A 25919-nucleotide genomic window follows, 5' to 3' on the forward strand; every position below is an offset into this window, starting at 1 on the left:
GTTCACCTTCACTGCACGGATCGAGGTTTTCTAACGCAGGGTCTTCAGAATACAATGGGTGACCAGTGAAAGAGTGAGGGATTATGGGATGCAGCGTCTGCTGCCGGCTACCAGACAACGTGTAGTCTGAGTACTCCGTTTTACTTCTGATTTGCCAATCTCACCCTCACCCTACAAATGAACCCGGTCAACCTTTATTAAAACGTGACATGGCCGTGACGTGACATGGTCGTGACGTGGCCAAAGACAGAAAACTTCGTGTTGGGATTTAACTGTTTATTTGGGCGAACCTGTGCCCGGTAAAGGGAAAGTCTAATTACAGCAGCAGTCTTGCACAGATAGCAGTCTTGGACTGATAGCGGCGAACGCAGCGTCGGCCTTCGATCAACAACTGACAAGCGGCGAAGCGCGTCGGCATTTATACCCTTGCCGTCGAATGTTCTAGCGTTATCGCTGGCGGTGGCGTAGGTTCCAGAACAATCTGTACTGTTCGCACAGTGGGCGTGATCTTATCGAAATGATCTGCTACAGTCCGGAACCTTCTCGAAACCTGCAGGCGCAGTTTGCGCCGAGAATCGTGTGGTGTTTCGGAACGATAACAAAAACTTGTGAAATGGAACGTGGCATTGCCCCCCTCTGAAAAAAGGCATCGTCCCGATGCTGTAACTAAAGATGAAGGTACAATAATAATGCAAGAAAGTACAATGAATAAAATACAATACAACAATAATAAAAAAAACACTGTTTCAGTTTGTTAACGTGCATGAAACGGCTTGAGGCGCGCGACATGGACGACTTCAGGTCGCGATCGGCGTCGTTGAGAGTTCGTGATGCCGTCGGAGACAACCTCGTAATCAAGTGGGCCGAGACGTCGAACCACCTTGTACGGTCCGAAGTACCGTCGCAGAAGCTTTTCACTTAGTCCACGTCGGCGTATCGGCGTCCACACCCAAACACGTTCACCGGGCTGGTATTCCACGAAGCGTCGTCGAAGGTTGTAACGGTGGCTGTCGGTCGTCTGTTGATTCTTAATACGAAGACGCGCAAGTTGTCGGGCTTCTTCGGCGCGTTGAAGGTACTCGCTCACATCGAGGTTTTCTTCGTCGGTGACGTTGGGTAACATGGCATCGAGCGTCGTTGCCGGGCTCCTTCCTTAGACCAATTTGTATGGAGATATCTGCGTCGTCTCCTGCACCGCCATGTTGTATGCGAAGGTCACATACGGAAGAATGGTGTCCCACGTCTTGTGTTCGACATCGACGTACATTGACAGCATGTCGGCGATCGTCTTGTTAAGCCGCTCGGTGAGGCCGTTGGTCTGTGGGTGGTACGCTGTCGTCCGGCGGTGGTTTGTTTGGCTGTATGCCAAGATCGCTTGAGTTAAGTCGGCAGTGAATGCCGTTCCTCTGTCGGTGATAAGGACCTCCGGGGCGCCGTGACGTAGGACGATATTTTCGACGAAAAACTTAGCTACCTCGGATGCACTGCCTTTCGGCAGGGCTTTTGTCTCGGCGTAGTGGGTGAGGTATTCGGTAGCTACCACGATCCACTTGTTTCCGAAAGCCGACGTCGGGAACGGCCCCAGTAGGTCCATACCAATCTGCTGGAAAGGTCGGCAAGGTGGATCAATTGGCTGCAGAAGTCCCGCTGGCCTTGTCGGCGGTGTCTTGCGTCGCTGACAGTCCCGGCATGTCCTCCCATAACGAGTGACGTCGGTGGTAAGACGTGGCCAGTAGTACCTTTCTTGTATCCTCGCGAGCGTGCGAGAAACACCGAGGTGCCCTGCCGTCGGATCGTCGTGCAGGGCCTGCAGGAGTTCTGGTCGCAGAGCTGAAGGCACCACAAGGAGGTACTTAGCTCGAAGCGGTGAAAAGTTTTTCTTTTGTAGAAGACCGTTTCGTAGAAAGAACGACGCAAGTGCGCGCTTGAATACCTTCGGGACTTCGGCGGTCCTGCCTTCGAGGTATTCTATTAGGGCTTTAAGTTCCGGGTCGGCCCGCTGTCGTTCAGCGAAGTCGTCGGTAGTTATCGTTCCCAAGAAGTAGTCGTCATCCGAGTCGTCTGGTAGCGGTTGGTCGACAGGCGCACGAGAGAGACAGTCAGCGTCGGAGTGTTTTTTGCCGGACTTGTAAATGACAGTAATGTCATATTCCTGAAGTCTCAGGCTCCATCGTACGAGGCGGCCAGAAGGGTCCTTCAAGGTGGCTAGCCAACACAAGGCGTGGTGGTCGCTCACAACTTTGAAGGGCCTGCCGTAGAGGTAGGGGCGAAATTTCGACGTAGCCCAGATGATGGCGAGGCACTCCTTTTCTGTTGTGGAATAATTTGCTTCTGCTTTGGATAGCGATCGGCTGGCGTAACTAATAACCCTTTCAAGTCCGTCAGCCCTCTGCACAAGAACGGCGCCAAGACCTACGCTGCTTGCGTCAGTATGTATTTCTGTCTCGGCAAATTCGTCGAAATGGGCAAGTAACGGAGGCGTCTGGAGGCGATGTTTAAGCTCCTGGAAAGCGTGTTCCTGTGGCGTTTCCCACTTGAACTCCGAGTCGGCCTTGGTGAGGTTTGTGAGAGGATCGGCGATGCGGGCGAAGTTTTTCACGAACCGCCTATAATAGGCGCACAGGCCCAGAAATCGGCGCACGGCCTTCTTGTCAGTTGGCGGCGGGAAATCGGCAATGGCGGCTGTTTTCCGGATCGGGACGAACTCCAGACTTGCTGATAACGTGCCCCAGAAGCAAGAGCTCCTCATACGCAAATCTGCACTTTTCTGGCTTCAGTGTGAGTCCGGACGTCTTGATGGCTTGAAGTACAGCTTCAAGGCGCCGAAGATGCTCGTCGAAACTCGAGGAAAACACGACGACGTCGTCCAAGTACACAAGGCAAGTCTGCCACTTCAATCCTGCCAGTACTGTATCCATAACGCGTTGAAAAGTTGCAGGCGCTGAGCAAAGGCCGAAGGGCATCACCTTAAACTTGAAGTGGGCGTCCGGTGTTATGAACGCCGTTTTCTCTCGGTCTCTTTCGTCGACTTCGATTTGCCAATAGCCAGTCTTGAGGTCCATTGACGAGAAGTACTTGGCGTTATGGAGCCGATCAAGGGCGTCGTCTATTCGTGGGAGAGGATACACGTCCTTTCTTGTGATTTTGTTCAGGCGGCGATAATCGACGCAGAAACGTAGGGTCCCATCCTTTTTCTTCACTAACGCCACGGGGGATGCCCACGGACTCTTGGACGGCTGGATAATGTCATCTCGCAGCATTTCATCAACTTGTCTCTTCATTGCCTCACGTTCTCGCGTCGAAACCCTGTACGGACTCTGACGGAGTGGTCTGGCATTTTCTTCGGTTATGATTCGATGTTTCGTGATTGGGGTCTGCCGAATTTTCGATGACGACGAAAAGCAATCTTCGTATTGCAGGAGCAGGGCCTTGAGCTGTTCTTGCTTATCGTTCGGAAGTCTGGGATTGACGTCGAAAGCTATGGGAGGGGCTTGGTTCCTCTGAGCGGGTTCCGCAGAATCGGCGAGGGCGAAAGCACTGGTGTCTTCGACAATTTCTTCGATGTATGCGACCGTTGTTCCTTTGTTCACATGTTTGTACTCATTGCTGAAATTCGTGAGCATAACCGTTGTTCTGCCTCCCCGCAGCTCTGCAATTCCTCTTGCGACGCAAATATTTCGGGTGACCAAGAGATGCTGATTGCCTTCAACGACGCCTTCCAAGTCAGGTGATTTAGGAGCGCCGACTGAAATAATGACGCTTGAGCGAGGCGGAATGGTGACTTGTTCTTCCAGCACATTCAAGGCATGGTGTCCTGACGGCGTGCGTGGCGGTAGTGCTTCTTCTGTGGATGACGTTATCGACCTTGTTTTTAGGTTGATGACAGCACCATGGAGGCATAAGAAGTCCATGCCATGGATGGCATCTCTCGAGCAACGCTGTAGGACTACGAAGTCTGTAGGATAAATACGACCGTTAATGGTGACTCTCGCTGTGCAGATTCCTGCAGGCGTTACGAGATGACCTCCGGCTGTGCGGATTTCAGGGCCTTTCCAAGCTGTCCTAACTTTCTTTAACTTTGCGGGGAACGACCCACTGATGGCAGAATAGTCGGCTCCAGTATCGACGAGAGCAGTCACACTGTGGCCGTCGATAAGAATGTCGAGGTCGCTAGTTCGCCGTTTCGCATTACAGTTAGGGCGTGGCGTCGGGTCACGGCTGCGTCGGCTTGTTTTGCTGCTTCCATGTTGCGTCGTCCGGCCACCTTCAGTAAGTGAGCTTTTGCCTTCAGGGCTTTGCCTGGTTGGGGTTGTGTTCAAAAAACTCCGTCGCGTCGGCGTCGTCGTCGGAGGATCTTCGGTAGTTCGTCGCACAGCAACCGCACCTCCATCGGTTGCTGCCCTTAGTTTCCCGGATACGGGCTAGGAGACCGGCCCCGCGTTGGGCCAGAGTACTGCCGGGGGTGCGGTGACATGCGGTGGCTGGGCGACGGCGAACGGGAAGGACTTCGTGGTGTCCATTGAGTTCCTGCCAGGTAGTCGGCGATGTCACGTGGCCGATCTCCTGGCTGCGGACGCGGTGCATTGACGGCGAAGCCACGCAGTCCCATCTGTCGGTACTGGCAACGGCGGTATGTGTGCCCGGCCTCGCCGCAGTGGTAGCAGAGCGGGCGGTTGTCAGGTGCACGCCAAACGTCCGTTTTCCTCGGTGCACTGCGCTGGCCCGCTGGGGAACGGTAGGACGTCGGTTGGGGTGGTGGCGGCGGTGGCGTCTGGCGACGGAAGTGTGACGGGGCGGCGTTTTGGCGTGGACGGGGAGGAGCGTTGTGGCGCACTGCAGCGGCGTAGCTCATAGTTTCTGGCTCGGGCGGCGGTGTTTCGGGAATTCGAAGCGATTGCCGGACTTCTTCTCGCACAATGTCGGCGATCGAATCCACTTGAGGCTGCGCCGCAGGCAACAGTTTGCGCAGCTCTTCCCGCACGATCGCTCGGATCGTTTCACGCAGGTCGTCGGAGTCACTGGCTTGAGCAGCAGCGCATTCTGGAGTCAGGCGACGATTATACTGTCTGGTGCGCATGTCCAGCGTTTTTTCGATGGTGGTCGCCTCGGATACAAATTCTTGGACGGTGTTTGGTGGATTCCTCATCAGTCCCGCGAAGAGCTCCTGTTTGACCCCTCGCATGAGGAAACGAACTTTCTTTTCCTCAGGCATGTCTGGGTCAGCGTGACGGAATAGGCGGGTCATCTCCTCTGTGAAAATTCCAACCTTTTCATTTGGTAGCTGAACCCGGGTCTCGAGTAGAGCGGCGGCCCTCTCTTTGCGAGCGACGCTTGCGAACGTTTGAAGAAATGCGCCGCAGAAGACATCCCACGTTCGGAGCGTGGACTCCCGATTCTCTAGCCAAGTCCATGCGGTGTCTTCCAGGTAGAAGTATACACGACGGAGCTTTTCTTCGTTGTCCCAGTGGTTGAGGGCGGCCACACGGTCGTATGTTTCTAGCCAGGTTTCCGGGTCTTCAAACGATGAGCCATGGAACGTTGGTGGTTCCCTGGGTTGATGAATGACGATCGCGGGCTGGGACACTCCGGTTGTCATTGTCGCTGCAGTCGAGGTCATGGTCTTGGTCTTCCGCTACTTGTCTTGTAGCAGGCTGTACTCCGGTGGGAGACCTTGCTGTCGGCGGCTCGTTCGCTGCTCTTGGTTTGCGTCGGTGTCTTCTCCGCGAAGGGGGCTGGGTTCACGGCTTGACGGGGGCGTCCGGTACATTAACGAAGCAGCACCTCCACCAGATGTCACGGGGTCGTGACGTGGCCAAAAACAGAAAACTTCGTGTTGGGATTTAACTGTTTATTTGGGCGAACCTGTGCCCGGTAAAGGGAAAGTCTAATTACAGCAGCAGTCTTGCACAGATAGCAGTCTCGGACTGATAGCGGCGAACGCAGCGTCGGCCTTCGATCAACAACTGACAAGCGGCGAAGCGCGTCGGCATTTATACCCTTGCCGTCGAATCTTCTAGCGTTATCGCTGGCGGTGGCGTAGGTTCCAGAACAATCTGTACTGTTCGCACAGTGAGCGTGATCTTATCGAAATGATCTACTACAGTCCGGAACCTTCTCGAAACCTGCAGGCGCAGTTTGCGCCGAGAATCGTGTGGTGTTTCGGAACGATAACAAAAACTTGTGAAATGGAACGTGGCAATATATTTCTTTACCCTCTTGACAAATGATGGTGGATACGCTCCTCTGGCAAAACTAGGTACGAAATAAACTTTTAATATTTCTATTATTTTGTGTATATTGTGATTGGATTGTCGTACAAGTACTCTCTCTCAAATAAAGTAGTCGAGTTTAAAACCACAGGTACAATATACCTCACTATCTCCCAGGTAGTGCTTTTGAATGTTAAAGAAATCACACTGGTGTGTATACTGTCACGTAAAAATAACACCAATTCAGTCATAAACCACAGTACGGCACACGCCCGAACGTCAACTTCAACTCCCTTTTCGAGGCATTTTTAGATCTGTCCCAGTACTCTGAGAATGTTAGTTAAAATCACTCAACAATATATATATAAGCCAGCCTAACTAATTGCACGTTCTTTTAGTATGCTCATTCGGGATTCAAAGCCCGCTCAATGTGTTGCGGGCTGGTCACCCCGACGAGCGCTTGCCATGATCGACGTTCACTAAAGGCCGCGGAAGTAGGCCCGAACCACGCCGCCGACCAAGTGCCGACGTAACCAGCAATGTACCTCAGGCCGACCCTTTTCGAATGTCTGGGAGCAAGGGAAGTCGGCTGCCGACTGCATTCCAGCCATCCGCCAATGGTCGGCAGTGGGCCGAGTTTGCTTAAGTCCGGTGGCGGCTGCGAGTGTGCACTCTTGTTGCCAGTGCACTCTTCTCCGGTCGCCGCTCAAGGTCGTTGCTCCGGTTTCTCTAGTCGACTCTGTGGTGATTCCAATAATGCTCCCTAGATGGCGTACGACCAATTAAGATGTTGGTATTCGATGGCCTGCGCGCTCGCGTCCGCGCAATTACGTGCACTTCATTCTCGTTGCTTCTTAGGCACAGCAGCACGTGGCAAATTCTTACTATGTGTGTTAGCACGGGTACATATATCCACCTAAGCTTCCTCACCAGCCTGGTTTCAACAGCACAGAAGGACGCCTAATAGTCCCCGTCTGCCATGTATGAGCTTTAGGCAGGTGACTGACGGCAGCGGCCAGTGTGGCATAAAGCGGGCAGGTGGTTATGTTGCCGATCGACGTGGCCGGTAATTCGCAGTGCCAGCTGCCACGACGTGCCCAACAATGCTGCTTTTGACGTACTAACCATGCGCCGGCTTGTTAAGAAGCCATGAAAATGGTCTCGCCAAGAAACGCCCGATGCACCTCTGAGCAAGTTTATCTAACACCATTTACTTTGCAAATATGGCTGTTTTTTATTATTTGCACATTTCTCAACTTTTCGGTAGCCCCAAGATAATTATTTTCACTTCAAACTAACGACACTGACGCCAGGGTTTCTGTGAAGCAAGCTCTCTAACACTATCGCGTTAAAAACGGGCACCATCTGGCCTTGCGAAAGCTATTGTTCAGCGAAGCTGTACCAACAAACACCAAACATACATATGGCAGAGGGGTGGGGCAGTAATGCTAGGGGTCATCTATTTGTGGTCACTTTGGTCTTTACTTTGCTTGAGCACTGTCACTGACTTTTTCTGAAACCTTTTCTGTCCTTGTCTCTTCTTTCGTAGTTACGCCGTAACTACTCGTAGTCTTACGCTGTGTAATTATGTTGGGCACTCCGATCCCACTGTTTTATCTGGTTATCTGTGCACTACTCACCGAAGTCTTACAGTGAACTGAATTCGCTGCTAGACGGGTCTTTATTTTATAATATATGGGAGTGGTGACCACGAGCACACCGATTGGAGGAAGAAGAGGAGGACGAGGATCGCGGGTGCACTTTAGGCACGCGGCAGCCGCTGGCAGCGGGCGCTTACGGCCGAGGCTTAGAGGAATAAACAAGGTTCCTTGTCTGTCCACACATCCTCTCTGTGAGGTTCTGGGCCGAGCAGCCTCAAACCTCTACATTTGGCACCCAACGTGAAGCTCTCCTCACCCCTACGCGACGATGGATACGGACGGTGAAGACGCCTCGGCAATTCACTCAGCAAAGCGAGCAAGCTTTTCGAGGGACGGAAACGAGTGGCCAACTAGGTGTAGCTGGAAATGGAGGTGGCATCACCACATAACGTGCGAAACTTTACAAGGGTCTCAGGAGCAGTGGGGTACGCCCGACAAAAGAACTCCTGCATGGCACGAGCATAATCGCGCATACCCTCCTCTGCATGTTGCGTACGGGCATCGAGCTCATGCCGCATGCGATAGTCGTAGGCGACAAGCAGGATATCTTCCCTGAACGCTGCGACGAACTAGTTCCAGGACTGGACGGGAATGGAAGACTCCGCTATTGTTCTGTGGCACCGCGCAGGGCAACAAGGAGAACCCGCCCCAGCACGTCAGTCTCGGAGAAGCCGCTGATGATCGATACACGAAAAAGGTCGTCAATAAAATTGAGAACTGATTTTCTAGAGTCTTAGCCCGAAAAGGTGGGCGGGGAAAGCGGGAAACACATGAGAGGAAGAAAAGTCTGCGTGACCTTACTAAAAGACCTTGTGTGAAGTTCGAACCAGATGCAGCCTGATATTCACTTGCAACAATACTGAGTGTTGGCCTAGTTGGTAATTGCTTACTGACATGCTTTAGCCGCAAATAACACACACACAAAGTGAAGAAACACTCAACGACAAGCACAAGCGATTTGTGGTTGTCGTTGAGTGTTTCTTTACTGTGTGTGCGTGTTGTTTGTGGCCAAGGCATTCACCTGGAACGCGTGAGGCTGTTTCAATTGCTTTCTAGTGCGTGTGGTTCGAGCTTGAGGGGTTAATGCCTGTTTTGGGGTTTTTAATATTGAAACAATTACTGAGCTCTGCACTGTATGCCTAATTGCAAAGAAAAGTCGTCGTTTGCCTTCATTCCTTAAAGGGCCCTAAGTGACACCAAGGTTGAAATGTGTCCCGTTGCAGTTGTGCTACAGCGAAAGCATTCGTATAGTTTGTCCACCTCTCCTGATATGCTCCCTCAGCGTCTGAGGTTGAGCTGCGAGGAAGGCGTGCATCTTCTTCAGAGCAGCACACGAGTTCGAAGGCCTGTTTGTGGCATAAGTGCCTGGCGTCCATGCAGATGGAACCATTGCCGAGTTGAGGTGTACGGCTTGGCTGTAGAAATTAACTCCAACATCCCAAATGGCGCCCTGCGCAACACTGCTGCGCACGAATGGCATCACGGGTTGAACAGCGCTAACACGGTTGCTGTGGTGAGCACTGGAAGATCTCTTTGAAGCGATGGCTGGCGTAGGTCTTGTTGGTGACACGTACAGACAAGTTTCAACGCGTACGCTAGGCGCGCGTCCGGTTTATTGTACATCAACCGACGAGTAGCTGGTGTAGCGAGCGGCGGTTGCGGACGACTGGACGAGGCGGAGGCGGCGGCCATTGCGGCGAGCTTCCGGCAGGCGAGGGAAAAATGACGTCAGTACGCACTGACCGGGGTGGGGGGGGGGGGGATTGTGACGTCAACGCGCAGCAGTGGCGTGACCTACTTTGATGCCCCTAGAACTTCGTAAAATAGCGGCGATCTCCTCTTATGCTCATGTTTCTCCTCGGTCTACTCTCGTTCTCACTCGCATTTTGAACGTGGCGCCACCTGCATTGCTCCTGTGTAGCAGATGCCCTTTCGCGAAGAGAGCGCTTGCTTGGCAGGCAGCACGCTGAGATCATTCGCACCAGTCCTCTAAATCATCCTAAATTTATCTTAACGAGTGTAGCGTTAGCCCATATCAGCTCTGTTTAGTGCCACGCGCAACGTGTACCTGTGATCAGGCATTGATTGAAGCACTCGGCGTCGCAGTGAGCAGATATTAACTTTGTGGGCGTCATCCTTTAGTATGCTCTTAAACGTTAAAATGTAATCGTTAGTGAAAACACCCGTTTTTTTGGCCCATGATTTAGTGCGTCTCCGAATAAGCCTTACACTGTAAATAAGATAGCTCAAACGTTCGCGTGTGGCTGCTATGGCTAACCTTTCTGTTAGCTGGCGCGATAGCGCCAGTAGGGACAGTGCCACCATAGAGAAAGATACTTACATAAAGAGCGGGTACTCCCGTTGGGCCCTGTGGCCCAGTTACTGCGCTGCTTTCAGCGCCACGAGGGGCTCGTCAGACCCGATAATGTTTTTTGCATAAATAAAATAACAAAACTTTTTTAGATGCCGTGATTTGAACACATATTCTCATGCACCGAAAACGACTGTCTTTATCGCTAGGTTACACACCCATCCGTGCTCGAAAGAAATACATCTACAGCACATCTAAACCCCATGAACTTGTACCCTTTGTGTAAACTAAATGCCGGAAAACAACCTTTTTTGTCAAACTTTAGTGATTTTTGTGGTAAAGCATTAAACAGCTCAGTGGGACACATTGTGAAGCGGGTGTGGAAAATTGCAGAAATCAATAAAGTTCCTTCCTTGCAAAAGTTTGAAGCCAATTTTGTGTTTTCATTGACCAACTGAGGCGGCTATTATATGCCAAGACAGAAGAGTGGAAGCGAGAATGGGCGCGCCATCTAGTGGTTGGTCAGAGCCTATCTTGCTGGGCCGCGAAGAGACTCGAGTGACCACTCTTTATATAGTGTGTTTCTCTATGGTGCGACTGTCTTTCCTTACTCAGCGCATTAGTGGTGCAAGTTTCACCATGCATGAAGCCCATGCCATGAGCAAAGAGCATTCACAGTGACTGTCATTCAATGAAAGCAAGAACTCGTGTTGATGCTGTCGACGTGGGATGCCTATGTCGCCGACGGCTGATTTTAGTGTTTGGTAAAGCATCAAAAGCCTTAATAACGTGTCAGAAGGCGCTCAGTTGATACATTACAACAGCTGTGGTTCTTTGGCAAAGTGTTTAGACGCACCAATCCCATTTCAGAAGTGCGTCTTGTGGACGTATCTCACATACGAACTATATCGCCAAAAGAATGAGCTAGCGTATAAATCAACTAGCTTGCTACTATACGCGATTACTTCGCAAGAGCTCCATTTACAAATATAAACCGTCACACAAAATAGCAAATAAACATTCCCACGACATGACACGTATGTGCGAGGTTCCCAAATGGTGCACGCACCCAATGACTTGAAGGCTTGCACTGCTGCGTTTCCTTGCACCACGAGTCCCCTGGATGATCGGTCAACGTAAAAGAGCCACGGAGAGCAATGTGCTCTGAAGTATACGAGCACGCAAAAAAATCCAATGGAGAGTAGCAATGTTAATTTGAGTTGCTGCAGTCCAGTTTTGTTTATTCAAGACAGCAACGCGAAATCTCTGATACTCCGTATTAACAATTTTGAGCGTCTTTTCACTTACATTCTAAGTGCAAAAACCACTATCGTGAACCTAAACCAGCCGACTGATAACGACAAGTAGAACACGTAAGGATTCGGTCGCTGGATTTCATGCCGACTGATTGTGCCCTCGCGATCTCTAATGAAAGTGCAGCTCTGGCCGACTGGGCTGGCCCTACGCCATCTCCTGACGCCGATCTCCAACGACAGCGTAGCTGTGGCCGACTGGGCTCGCCCTATGTCATCTCCTGACGCCTAAAAAAGCTCTCGCCAGTGGTGCCCCGTCCTCGGACTCTTGCGCCCGTCTTCATCTCTCCTATCTTCTCCTCACTTCCGTCGTTCACTTTGCCTGCGCCTCGCTCTCTCCTTTCTCTCCCTCCACATCTTTACCTTTTAATCCTATCCTTTCAATCCCTCCTTTACCACTACTCCTCGTGAGCTACTGTTGAGGTGTCCTCCCCATGAGAGACAGTTACGGGGCTCACTTTTCTTTTATTTTCCTTTAAAATCACTCCCCCCCCCCCCCCCCCCCGAACACGTAAGCTTGTATTGCGGACAAAAAAGAGCCTCCGCAGAAGCGTTATTAAAACCTGAATGATAAATCGCGACGTCTTGCATAAATAACTGCGATTTGTAGTGAAAGGCACAACAAACACTCACGGAAAAACGAACCGCAACGCAATTCTTAAGTGAAAAGTATTTCACAGCACAGTGCGCACGGCAGGGCAAGTTCGTATCTGTCAAAACAGATGCGCAGCGCACAAAGGAGTCCGTGCCCCCAGAGCAAAGATGTCTGTCGTGAGCGATTGTAAAGAAACGAACACTGCGAGCGATTCCACACGATAGCATCTGGCCAATACCGACGCAGCGCCGGCCTCGGAGAGGTTGGAGGAAGAGAAAAGAGAGGAGGCGCGTGAATAACCACGTACGTCGCTACTTTACGAAGTTTAAAGGTCTTTAACCGATTTGGCATCGCGCCTACTCCTGAAGCGTGCAGAGCATCCGTACAGAGGGGCAGTGCTACACAAGCTAGGTAAAAAGCTTTGCTTTAAAAGTGGCACATAGTCAGCTTCTCCCTCAGCGTTTCGCATGTAATCGACTCCCACACTGTGTGGGTTATGAGGGAATATTGTAGGGGCGAAGCACTTTAGGGCGGGGCCTCGTCCGTCCTCGATGTCTATCACGAAGTAACTCGTTTATGCGACACAATATCATAATATCAATGATACTTGTGAGAGAGCTATATTAAAAATTGAGAAGTACAAATCCAATACACCAATCAGCGACTTCAGCATGCACATAATAATTCATAGGATCTAGTGTTGTCGTCGACGATCACTGTCCTCTACCATTGCTGTTAGAAAACTGTAACTGTAGTCGAAGAGTGTGTGAATATTTGAATAAACAGAAGGTTTACAATTGACGCACAAAAGTTATAAGTGTTGCCGGACAATATAAAGCCTCTACAAGGACAAACCTTTCGCACTACTTGGCAACTTCAACGTAGACATTATAAGCCTCAGAAGCGAGCTTTGTCCTCGATGTCATTTTGACACTCAATATACATTCTATGGGGTAACGATGTGAGACACAAAAAAGACTTAACACTAGACTAATATCAAGCATGCTTGTGCGATAACTATAACAAAAATTGAGAAGTACAAATTTGTTACACCAGTGAACGTCTTCAACATTCACATAAATATCCACAAGATCTATTATTCTTGTCGACGCTCAGTATCCTCTGCCATTGCGGTTAGAAAACCATAACTGTAGTCGGAGAATGTGTGAGTATGTGAATAAACGGAAGCTTTAGAATTAATGGACAAGTCATAATTGTGGCGGAACAATATAAAGCCCCTACAAGCATAAACCTCTAATACTATTCGGCGACTTCAACCTAGACATTATGAACCTTAGGAGCGTGCTTTGTCCTTGATGTTACTTTGACACTCAATCTGAATTCTATGGAGCAGTGATGTGGGACACAAAAAAAAAGTTGTACAATAGCACAATATCAATCGTGTTTGTGACAGAAAATGGAACACGCCTACAAGCACATACACTTTACGCTACTCGGCGTCTTCAACGTAGTAATATTATGTGCGATTTTAAGTCCCGAAACAACCATATGATTTGAGAGACACCGTGGTGGAGGGCTCCGGAAAGTTTGACCATGGTGCGTTCTTTAACGTGCACTAACATCCCACAGTACATGGGTCTCTACCATTTTGCCTGCGCCCCGCCGCGGTGGTGTAGTGGCTAATGTACCCGGCTGGTGACCGGCAGGTCACGGTATTGAATCCCGGCTGCAGCAGCTGCATTTTCGATGGAGGCGAAAATGCTGTAGGCCCGTGTGCTCAGATTTGGGCGCACGTTAAAGAGACTCAGGTGGTCGAAATTTTCGGAGCGCTCCACTACTGCGTCTCTCAAAATCATCGGGTGGTTTAGGGTTGTTAAACCACACAAATCAATTAATCATTTCACCTCCACCAAAACGAAACCACCGGGGCTGGGATCGAACGCGCAACCTTTAGGTCAGCAGCTGTGCACCATAGTTCCTATTCCGCCGAGGTGAAAGGTGATTTCGACATAGACAGGTGCACCTTAGGACTTAGCGTCATCCTCTCGTCATAAATTAACTTTGTTGAGATTAGTGTTTTTTTTCTAGTTTTTTTTTTGCTTCTGCGTGCTCGTGCCGAGTTTAACGTACTTGAGTAACGCTGGTGTTTCTTTGTCCCAGTGGAGCTGGTCAGCGTTCCTTTCGGCCCTGTTCGACGATGATGACGCAGTCACGGGCAATGCAACGGTCATCGTGAAATCCCCAAAGTTCTTAGAGAAGCTGATGAAGATTCTCGAGACCACCTCCAGGTGCATAGCAGGGCACACCCACATGCTTGCCTGTCTGTTTAGCGTCGCAAAATAATAATATTTGTTGAGGTAAATATTAGAGACGCCATAGTGATGGCCTCCAGAAATTTCGACTACCTGCACCTAAATTCTTTAACGTGACCTTAATCTAAACGCATCGGCCTTAAGAATTTTGGCTTCCATCGGAAATGCGGCCGCCGCGGCCGTGAATAAATCCCGTGACCTGTGAGTGAGCAGCCAAGCCTGTAAGTAACTGGACCATTGTGGCGGGTAGCTGCACAAAAGAGCGCCGATTTGATCGTCTGTGGAGCACACAGCTACTTTGTGTGCATCTGGTGCTATGAAATCAGATGACTATTTATGAGCGCAGTAAGGAAGCAACGTGTCACTGAATGTTCACAAATTGATACCTTGTAGTACTTCATAAAACGTTTTAGAAAATGCATGCTCGCACTTTTTTTATATAAAACTGAATGCTTTAGGAAAGGACTCGACATTTTGTGCATTAAAGGCTGTGATAGCCTCTCTCCTGCAGCTAAGACGTTTGTAATCTCCATTGATATTTCACGCCATTGAAGGAACTTCTGAGTATAAAAGAGTAAGATTGACGTGGAATAGAGACGCATTCGACTAAGAATAAAGTTCCTGCAAGTGAGGGATTATGCATCAGGAGTTCCTTGGCGCGAGCCCAGTCTTCTCACTCACCCCATCCATGTTCTTGTGCAATGTTTACAAAATTCGGTGCTTGCTTCAAGAGCAACTGTAAGAAATTTTCAATGTTTCCCAGCTTATGCGTAGAATGTAAATTCGGGAAGCAGCTAATGCGTACTTCATTCCTTATATGCAGACATACGCTGTTGAACTACTTGGGATACAGAGTCATGTGTGCCTTGGCAGCGTTCTTGCCTACTCGGGCGCAGTCACTTGCCAAGATGCAGTGGGAGCGCCAACTCGGCTACCGTGAACTACCAGAACGCTGGCGTGTCTGCTTGCGCACCGTCGATGCCGTCATGTCTTTGACCATGCACGCACTGCACTTCGAACACTATGTCAAGAAAAACTCGCTCAACTTCAAGAACGTAAGTACTACAGTGCACTACAGTGAGGGTGGTGGGTTCAGACGCGTGCATCTAATGGCGCAATGAGTATTTCTTTTTGAAAGGCAATGTGGTTTTTAGACGTTTCGCGCCAGCGCTGAGTGCATGTTTGGGTTATTTTAGTGGCCTCGTCTTATACTGAAGTAGCTCTTACTATCCATACAGTTGAAATTGTGTGCTAACGCATTACTAGTTGGCGACAATAGAAACACGTTACCGCTGTGATTGCAGCAAGGGTTCGAGAGATGTCGACTCTCTTCCCCAGAGTGGCGGTTCAGTGACGGCCCTTCGCCGAAGTAATAAGGTTATAATCCGGGGAGCGCGATTTTTGCTTGTGTGTATTCATAGCACTATCAGGCATTTTCGACTAATGTATGTGCCTAGAACGCATGCTCAACACCTTCCAGGGTTTCGCGGTGACCGAACATAACAGTGAAGTTGCGGAGAACACTGTGACTTTTGCGTAAGAAAAAGATTTACATGCCGTAAAGCTGCATGTTTTCACGAAAATAATAAAATACAACCACAACATTCATTTGATGAGCCGAAAATAATAAATTGCAATTGCACAGTTTCCCGGTGGGCGGAGGCATTGCCTTATATAAACGTAACGTAATTTTACTTTCAAGTTGGAATTTTACTTTGTGCAACCTATTACGGTTATAATTGGCATAAAATATTACGAAAGACACCCATCAACCACAATAACTTACTCTAAGGACTGTTTAGACTCCATAAATATTACAAATTTACGTGTTCAAAATGGCATAGCTGCACACACTGTTACATTTCATTCGACATATTCACATAACAACAGGACACCTACACACCTCGGCTACTGCCAAGTTCATAGGCATGTCCGATTATTGGAGGAAGATTTCAGCTACGTATGAAAGCAAACAATGTCGTTCAACAAGTTTGCGTATCATAAGGCCTGTTGCAAAAAACATGGCATTTTTTTCTGGCACCACAGTCGCTTCATCGCATAATGTCCAAGTGCAATGGTGCGCGTACCTATTCAGAAAAACAATGCTTGGTCTAGAACTTGGAAGGTGTTTTGAAGTGGACTAAAAAGTCACAGTTTCACCAAAAGGATGAGGCAATTATTGCGATAGCAACATTTTCGAATGTTTGACGAAGCAATTTAAAAGAACCATTTTAGGAGCAATAATAAATGTAGTTAACATGCGCTTGCTAAGTGAACAAGTTTCTTGCGGCACGGCCACAGTAGATGACCGCAACAAGGCTCGTACGTTGTGACGGCGTTGATGAAAAGTGCCTCCCGTGGGCAGCGCATGCTGGTAATAAGCTCTATACGCCGTGTGCCGCCGCTGGCGGCAGTTTATGTGTAGATACTAGATCGTATCTATAAGGGGTGAGGCCCTTTCTCGGGTGTACTCGGAATGATAGTAATGCAACACCCACACGGTGAAGTAATATACGTATTTAATTAGGTGCATGAAGTAAAGCCGAATTACGAACAGAATTAAAGGAGTGAATATAAGTGTAATACAGCTCACTTGATGACAGCAACAACCACCTTGTGGCCACTGAAGTATGTTGGAAACAGCACGCAGTGCACTCGAAAAGCAACACTCTTTCCGAACACAATTCCTAAGCACGCGTTGTTGGGTGTAGTTGTCTGTGGGGCGTCAGACAGGAGGTGAATTCTAAGTGCAGCACCGAGAAAAGCTACAAGCAACTCGCTTTCAACATTCACGTGGAAGAGACTTCACAAGATATTTCTACATTCATGTTGAAGTCTCTTGTGACGATCATCGGCACATCCTCATGTCACACTGCACTGAAGTTGCAGAGTAAGAACCTAATGTAATTCCGCGAGGCCCCCAACAATCTGTAGACTGCTGTGACGATGAAGCCATGTGCGTGTGGCGTTTTGAAGCCACATGCATCACTCCAAGGCACTTGGGGCAGTTGAGTTGGTTTGAAACGCGTCTTGGTAACAGTGTTATCCCGTCGAAGAATTCGTGAATGGAGACTCCAGCTGCTCGGTGGTTTCGCCGTATTGCAAGGCTGATGCACTTGCAACTTGGCAGTTCGATGGCAGTGTCAATCCACGTTCCCTTGGAGCACAGTATGCGTACCTCGCGGACGACTTTATCGTGCGAGACAGCGACGGCATTCGCAAGCAACGAGCGTATGTTGGTGCTGCAAATTGCCTATGTGTGCGGTGAGTGGAGTATGGCGGAACGGAGCACTGGATGATGGCGGAGTATCAAGTTGATTAGCTTACAATCGTCGAAATTAGTGCGACAATGTGCGATCCAGATTTTCTCTACCATGCTGAATGGTGATGTCCTGGTCTGCGTTTGTTAAAAACAGTCCTTTCAGTGTGGTGGCTCGACTCAAAGCAACGTAGACGAGCATCTGTGCATGTGTGAAGACACGCGACAGGGGCAGCTCTGCAAGCACTCGTACGTATGAGTGGGCATGAGTATACATACCCACTTATTTGCACATGGTTTGCTGTAGCCTGAAATTTCGAAATGCGCGCAAAGGCGTTTGCCGACGTATGCAGGCGAAGTAAAATGCACACGGTCGGTAAGTCATGCAGGCACGGGCACAAAGGTGATAACGCTATTGGTTGGTCTCTGTCCGTAAATACTTGAGACAGTGGGAACCCAGTGAAGGTAATTATGTGGCACGCATGCGGCTTTATGCGGCACCCCACGTTTCCAATCAGTCCCCGGCGTATCAGGCTTCAATAACTTATGACAAATGGTGCAAAACCTGCACAACGCGCATAGCCGATGGATACCTAGCTGTGTTTTAAGAAGATTTCTCGGTGGGGATATCCATACTCGTGCGCATGTTGTTGAAGTCAGTTGGCGACTGTGGCAGGGATGAGTGCACAAAATCAGTATCACCAAGAAGATGAAGAAAGGAATGTGTTCGCGAGCAATTCAATGTTACACGAAGTGAGGCTGGCAGTTCCCTCACTTGAATCTGATCTCAAGTACCTCTATAAAACGCTGTCGTAAGAGAACATGGCCGCTCCAGGTACACTTTTGGCTCCGTTTTTCTAGGTGTTTGTGTGTGTGTGTGTGTGTGTGTGTGTGTGTGTGTGTGTGTGTGTGTGTGTTTTGAGAGCTCATCCCGTATAAGCTCCTGCCTGCTGTGGGTGGACAAGCCGCGCGCTGATCGTAGCCGCGATAACGCGGCAACTATAGCCCCCCCCCTCCTCTCCTTGTTTTCTCACAAGATATGCGCGCGCGCAGACGACTCCGGCTGGAAAGCCGATGTTCACTCCGCAGGAAGAGGAGGCTAGCGAAGCATTCGCAGTACATACATACACACATATACATATGCGTGAATGACGGCCGCTCCGGCAGCAGCGGCGACTATGAGGACGACGGCAAAAACCAGCCGAGACTCTCCATATAATTTCTATCGCGATAAAAGTTCAAACCAATTTGTACCTCATATGAGCTGGCTACTCCTTGTGCTTCTTCACTAGCAGGCAATTTATGCCTCCTTCATTTGGCGCCGACTGGCTTTTCAGGTCATATCCGGAGGATGGCGCTTCCGTGGTTAGACTTCTGTTGCTGCTAGTCATTTGATCGATTCGTCGCTTTGTTTTGCTTCTACTCTTGAGAGTCGTTTTGCTGAAGAACACAGGGAGATTTGGAAGCATCGTCAAAACAGCGCCTTCTGGAAGCGTTGATCTTCCACGAGGAATACGTACCTTTTCGCCGTCAATGATATGAGTGCAGTCGATCATGCGGCCCAAAATGCTACTCCTCATCCACTGTTTGCCAAAAGTGTACCTTTAGGTGGAATTCCACTGGTTTCATAGTGACCATATAGAAAGTCACAATAATAAACATGAGAAGTTATAGAGAGAGTTTTGGCGCTACCTATTTCATTTAATGTACCAGCCTGAACAGCAAGATAGGTGCCACATTCGTCATGTCCAGCAAGTCGGCATCTCCACCAATGATATCTACTGCTAACAGCGCTATAAGCCTTATACCAGCTTATCAATTTACACATATTGGCGCGCGTATGTGCCAGTGGTGGGGAGAACAAAGCAGCGCGAGTGTCTTTGACTGAGTGCAGAAGACGAAGAAGTCGTTGCAGTTTTTTTCCCGCGATCGATAAACCATATTTGTTTGGGGCGCTTTGTGTGCTCGTCGATGACGCGTCGTCACACTGGTGGGGGTGATGGGTAGTCTTCATGCTCGGCACCCCTTCACGGACCCGACATTCGAGCCCGGAATCGCTACTACCCGTCGACACACCAGTCCACCGTTTCAGTCGCCGTCTGCGAGGCTTGGCTCCCGAGCTCAATCCCTTGCCAGAAACTGCCAGCAATCGCTCGCCTCCTCCAGCCACCATGGCTACTGCAGCACCATCGCACATGACACTTCAGAATCCTATGATTCCTGACTGCTTTCATGGTGAGACCTATGAAGACGCACAAGACTGGCTGGACGAGTTCGAACGCTGCGCAAAGTACAACCAGTGGACCACCCCGGAAGACAAGCTCGCGAATGTGTACTTCTACCTTGAAGATAACGCCCAGACGTGGTACGTCAACAGGGAAAGAAGCATGGCTACGTGGTACGACTTCCGCAACCAGCTGATTGACACCTTTACTAGCCTCGACAGTAAAGAGAATGCGCAACGTCTCTTGGAAGTTCGAATTCAAAAACAAAATGAGAGCGTTGGTGTGTTCGCCGAGAACATGACCCGTCTTTTCGGCAGGGCGGATCCCGAGATGCCGGAAGACAGGAAGCTGCGGTATCTAATGCGAGGTGTGAAGGAGCAAATGTTTGCTGGGCTAGTGAGAAATCCGCCGACCACAGTAGCTTAGTTCACGAAAGAAGCCACAGCTATTGAACGGGCCCTACAGCAACGGTACCGCCAGCAGAACCTGGTCAACTTTCGAGCGAGTAGTCCCGTTACGACTGCGGCGAGCCTCTGCGACAACGACAGGCCTCTGCGGAGGTCATCCGGTAGGTTTTTAGGGAGGAGCTTCGGCAGCTTGGTTTAATTCCAGCAACCGACCCGACGCCGGCATTGTCTTTTGTCGCTGATGTTGTCCGGGAGGAGGTCCGCCAGGCTCTCTTCACCCGGCTATGGTGATGTGCGACGACATTTGACTTATGCTGATGCAGTCCGACGCCCCGTCGTCATGCCTTCAGCGCAGCGTACTCCTATGACTGGACCACTACCAACCCTGCAAACACAGCCTCTCTCAGCGCCGACTACTTTTCCAACAGCACCGATCTCGCCGACAAGACGAATGCCGTTTAGCCAAATTGTGAAGCCCACAACGTGGTTCAATAGTGGGTCCCCGCTTACCTACCAGAGTCGAAAAACCGATTCGTGGCGTACCGCTGACCGTGGATCGGTATGCTTTCATTGTGGCGAAGCAGGGCACGTTTACAAGGTTTGCCGTTATCGCGACGCTCAGTACTCGATGTTTCCTCACTACCATGATTACCCTACCTACAACGATCGACGCAAGTACAACGGCACTCCTATGAACACACTGCCGAAATATCCAATGAGGCACGGGTCACGTTCTCCATCTCCTGCATGGGGCACTTCACCTAATCGTCGCAGTTTTGCCGACGTCACCAGGGGCAGGTCCCCTAGCCCGTGACGGGTAAACTAGACGCAGCGACCTCGGGGGGGTGGGGTTGCCAATAATCGAACTTCTGAACAGCCCCCATTGCAGACATATGACAGCTCGAAGCTACCGATGCCAAAGACGACGACAGCAATGACTAATCCGACGAATGGAACAACGGCCGGCGTAACCGACGCTATAAGCGCTGACCTCGTAGTTCACATTGACAGCCACCAAGTGACGGCTCTTGTGGACACCGGCTCGCACTTTTCGATAATAAGCCTGCAGCTAGCCGACAGACTAAAGAAGGTGAAGATGCCATGGCACGGACCCAATATAAGAACAGCAGGAGGTCAGTTGATGACACCAGTTGGAAAGTGCACGGCCCGACTCTTTATCGCTGGTTCCACCTTTGTCGCCACTCTCGTCATTCTTCAAGAGTGCTGTAAACAGCTCATATTTGGCATGGATTTTTTGCGCGAATACGGGGCTGTGATTGACATCCGTGAGAGAAGCGTAGCGTTCGCTACAAGCTCGGAGGCTGCTACAGATGAGGAACACCAGCCACCTCGCTTCCGTGTTGCCGATGACGACGCTACACTGCCGCCACGAAGTTGTTCCCTCGTATCCGTGCGCTGTGACATCTTAAGAAACGGTACTGGCATAGCTGAACACATCAAGGAGCTCGCATTAACTAGCGGCATTTCTGTTGCCAGGGCTATCATCACTGTTATTGACGAATGCGCTGAACTCTTATTGACAAATTTCAGTAGAGAACGTGGACGCATAGTTAAAGGCACGGCTATCGCTTATTACGACGAACTCTCTCAAACAGAAGATTGTCATTTATTGGAAGAAGCAGCAGCGACTACTATCACTACACGGACACCTGTCGACGTTGGTCCAACGTTATCTCCCATTGAGCGAGATCGCCTTCTTACGCTGATCAAATTCCACGGCTGCTTCTAATCCACATCAAGAATTGATCAAACAGCAGTAACGAAACACCGCATCATCACGGATTCCGACGCCAGACCCATCCGGCAAAATCCTTATCGAGTCACCCCAAAGGAGTGTGAGGCGATTCAAAAACAGGTGAAAACGATGCTAGAAGAAGGGATTATTCGGCCATCTAACAGTCCTTGGGCATAGCCTGTAGTACTCGTTAAAAAGAAGGACGGCAGCTTGCGTTTCTGCGTCGACTACCGGAAGCTCAATCAGATCACAAAGAAGGACGTCTACCCTCTGCCGCGTATTGATGATTCATTGGATACACTATAAAACGCACGCTACTTTTAGTCCAAGGACCTGAAAAGCGGCTACTGGCAAATTGAAATGGATGAGAGAGATCGTGAGAAGACCGCCTTTGTTACGCCCGATGGACTTTATGAATTTCAGGTACTTCCTTTCGGTTTGTGTTCGGCGCCAGCAACATTTTAGCGTCTCATAGACACGGTTCTGTCGGGACTCAAGTGGCAAACCTGCTTGGTGTACCTCGACGACGTGATTGTCGTTTTGGCGACTTTTGAGGAGCACTTACGAAGGCTCGAAGCAGTTTTCGAAGCAATACGCTTGGCCACTCTTACTCTAAAACCTGAAAAGTGTCACTTCGACTTCCACGAACTTCAATTCCTCGGTCACGTCGTGAGGAGCCAAGGTATTCGACCCGACCCGGATAAAATTGCCGCCATGGCGAACTTCCCGACGCCATCAGACAAAAAATCAGTGCAACGTTTTTTGGGACTCTGTGCCTATTACCGGCGGTTTATCGCTAATTTTTCGCGCATCGCAAGGCCATTGACACGGCTTACTTGGGAAGATACCCCCTTCAGATGGGGCGACGACCAACAGCAGGCGTTTCACGAGCTTCGTCAGCGCATGCCAACAACCCCCGTGCTGGCCCACTTCGATGAAGACGCGCCAACAATACTTCATACAGCCGCTAGTAATGTGGGTCTTGGAGCAGTGCTCGTACAGTCGAAGGACAACAACAAAAACGTGATGCCTACGCCAGCAGGACGCTATCCTGAGGGGAAACGAATTACACTACGACTGAAAAAGAATGTCTCGCAATGATAAAGACAGTCCTGAAGTTTTGTCCTTATTTGTACGGCCACCCATTCACCATTATCAGCGATCCCCACTCTCTCTGTTGGTTAGTCAACTTGAAAGATCCGTCTGGCCGTCTTGCAGGATGGAGTCTTCAGCTAGAATAATTTGACTTTACTGTTGCCTACAACTCGGGAAAACGACACACCGATGCAAACTGTCTTTCTCGGTCACCTCTTGGGACGGCATCCCCAGACAACGACGATGAAGATACGGTCTTTCTGGGAATTCTGGACAATGCCGCCTTTTCTCAACATTAACGCAACGATGCTGAGCTGCTATCACTCATAAATTACTTCAAGGGCGAACGAATAGCGTGCCGAAGTTATTTGCGAGAGGGCTACCGTCGTACTGCTTGCGAAATGACGTTCTTTATAAGAGGAATTCTTCGCTCGTTGCAGCAGCTACTTGCTCGTAGTTCCTTCTTCGCTTCGCCGTGAGGTACTGCAAGCCTGCCACGACGAACCTACCGCTGGTTACTTGGGTTACGCAAGAACATTGGCGAGGATATGGCAGAACTATGACTGGCCAAGACTTTCCGAAGTTGTCAAAGCTTACGCGCAGGCATGTCTAGATTGCCAGCGTCACAAGCCATTATCCATCAAAGCAGATGGCCTGCTGTAGCCTGTCCGAGTGCCGGCGACACCGTTCGCACAAATCGGCATGAATTTTCTGGACTCTTTCCCAAAGTCTGCCACTGGAAACAGGTGGATAATCGTCGCCTCGGATTACCTGACCCGATACTCTGAGACAGGCGCTCTGCCACGGGCAACCGCAGCTGAAGCGGCGCAATTTTTCATCGAAGCCATCGTCCTAAGACACGTTGCTCCCGAAATAGTCATCACCGACAGAGGTGCTGCGTTCATGGCCGAGCTTTTTTACACCATTTTCCGACTAAGTGTTACAGCTCACTGAACGACAACGGCGTATCATCCCCAGACCAACGGTCTCACCGAACGCCTCAACAAGACCCTGGCTGACATAATAAGCATGTACGTAGATGTAGAGCATAAAAACTGGGACGTAATTTTGCCCTACGTCACGTTCGCGTACAACACGGCTCGTCAGGAGACCACTCGGAAGACACCCTTCAGTCTCCTTTACGGACGCGAGGTTATGACAACGTTAGACGCAATGCTCCCTCATGAAAATGATGGCAATGAGACGGACGCCGAAGAGTTCACCCAGCTAGCAGAAGAAGCCAGACAACTTGCCAGAATGCGAATCACCAAACAACAAGATGACGATGCCAAACATTACAACCTCAGGCACAGACCCGTCATATACAACGTGGACGACAAAGTATGGGTCTGGACACCTATTCGTCAGCGTGGGCTCTCTTAAAAGCTGTTGCGAAGGTACTTCGGGCCCTAAAAAGTTCTGCGACGCGTCAGTGACGTCAACTACGAGGTTGTTTCGGACGACGTGCAGTGTTTGAAACGCCGCAGACATTCATCAGAAATCGTCCACGTGCTTCGGATGAAACCTTTTTTCAGTAACTAACTGTGCAGTTTCGGTTTCGTCTTGCTTCTCGAACTTTTAACATCGGGGCGATGTTTTTTTCTTAAAGGGGAATAATACCACGCGTGTGTGTCAGTGGTGGGGAGAACGAAGCAGCGCGAGTGTCAGAAGTCGCTGCAGTCTTTTTCCTGCGATAGATAAAGCATATTTGTTTGAGGCGCTTTGTGGGCTCGTCGATCCCGCGTCGTCACAATATCTTGACGTGCTCACGTTCATGCGTCTCCTCAATATTTACTTGTTAGAGGCGTGGGTTAAGGGGACAAGGTAAGCGAAAACACTGCAAAAATAATTTTTTGCAATATTTGAAATTTAGGGCCTTTCCTGAACCAGGATACGTCACTTGTTTGTCTCAGTGAATTTTTTTCTGTATTATTGGCATATTTCAAAACATGTGCGGCGGCCTGTCATGCTCGCTGTCTTACATGGTAAGCAATTTCTTTTATTTCAAGTATCATAACCATATGAAGAAAATCAGACACAATAAAATTAGACGCATATTTACAAAAACAAAGGAAAGCAGTCATCGAGCTTTCTAGTGGGAAATTTGTATTTGGCCGTGGACGTCAAACACCTGAACTATTATTGTTTGGCTTTTAAAGTAAATATAGTCAGGTTGGAGGACATGCAAAAAGCGGTGTGGGGCACGCATCTACACATGGCATCAAAAGGTATTCATCTATCCTATGGTCTTTGACCGAAGGACGCCAAAATTTTGTGTAAACTCAACAAAGTACAGTTTAATGTGAACCATTTTTCATAACGAACACCTTGAGGCTGCTAACCCAAATTATGCTAACTTGCTCGTCCAGGAATACTTGCTCAATGTCTCTATGGGAAACGCAAAGCCCTAACGCGTCGTTCAATTGTAAGTGGCAGCACACTCCAAAAAACATCTGCGTTGGACACCAAACTTTGAAAATACGCACTGTTGATGTTGGGCTCACTTTCAATGATGCCAATAGAGCCCGTGTGATTTTGCTGAACTCCGTTGGAATTTCACCAGGGCACTGCACAGTGCACGCTCTGCGCACCCTTAACCTGCGTCGACAATACTTCGCTGGCAGAGATGTGGGCGACAATGGAAGCTCGCCGGGCGAGACGTTTCAAAGGAAAAAGAAAAAAAAATTATAATGGTGATGACTGATAAGTAACGGGGCGATGCTTATTGAGCGGGACCTCCATATTGATGGTATCTGGTTGTGCTTTTTAAATATTGCGCATTTCACCTTAATTGTGATTATCTAAGAACATGGTT

At 49.5% G+C, this 25919-nt stretch overlaps 1 protein-coding gene across 1 annotated transcript in view; it reads left to right on the forward strand.

Moving 5' to 3' along the window:
• LOC119168610 (neprilysin-1) overlaps positions 1–25919 on the forward strand; it is a 638470-nt gene that overhangs the window by 347239 nt on the left and 265312 nt on the right. Inside the window, exons 11-12 of the mRNA XM_037420008.2 lie at positions 14211–14338; positions 15186–15417. Of these exons, the coding sequence (XP_037275905.2) occupies positions 14211–14338; positions 15186–15417 (360 nt within the window). The remainder of the gene's footprint in view (positions 1–14210; positions 14339–15185; positions 15418–25919) is intronic.

The sequence above is a fragment of the Rhipicephalus microplus genome, chromosome 3 (genome assembly GCF_043290135.1).
Source record: "Rhipicephalus microplus isolate Deutch F79 chromosome 3, USDA_Rmic, whole genome shotgun sequence".
Taxonomy (NCBI): Eukaryota; Metazoa; Arthropoda; class Arachnida; order Ixodida; family Ixodidae; genus Rhipicephalus; species Rhipicephalus microplus.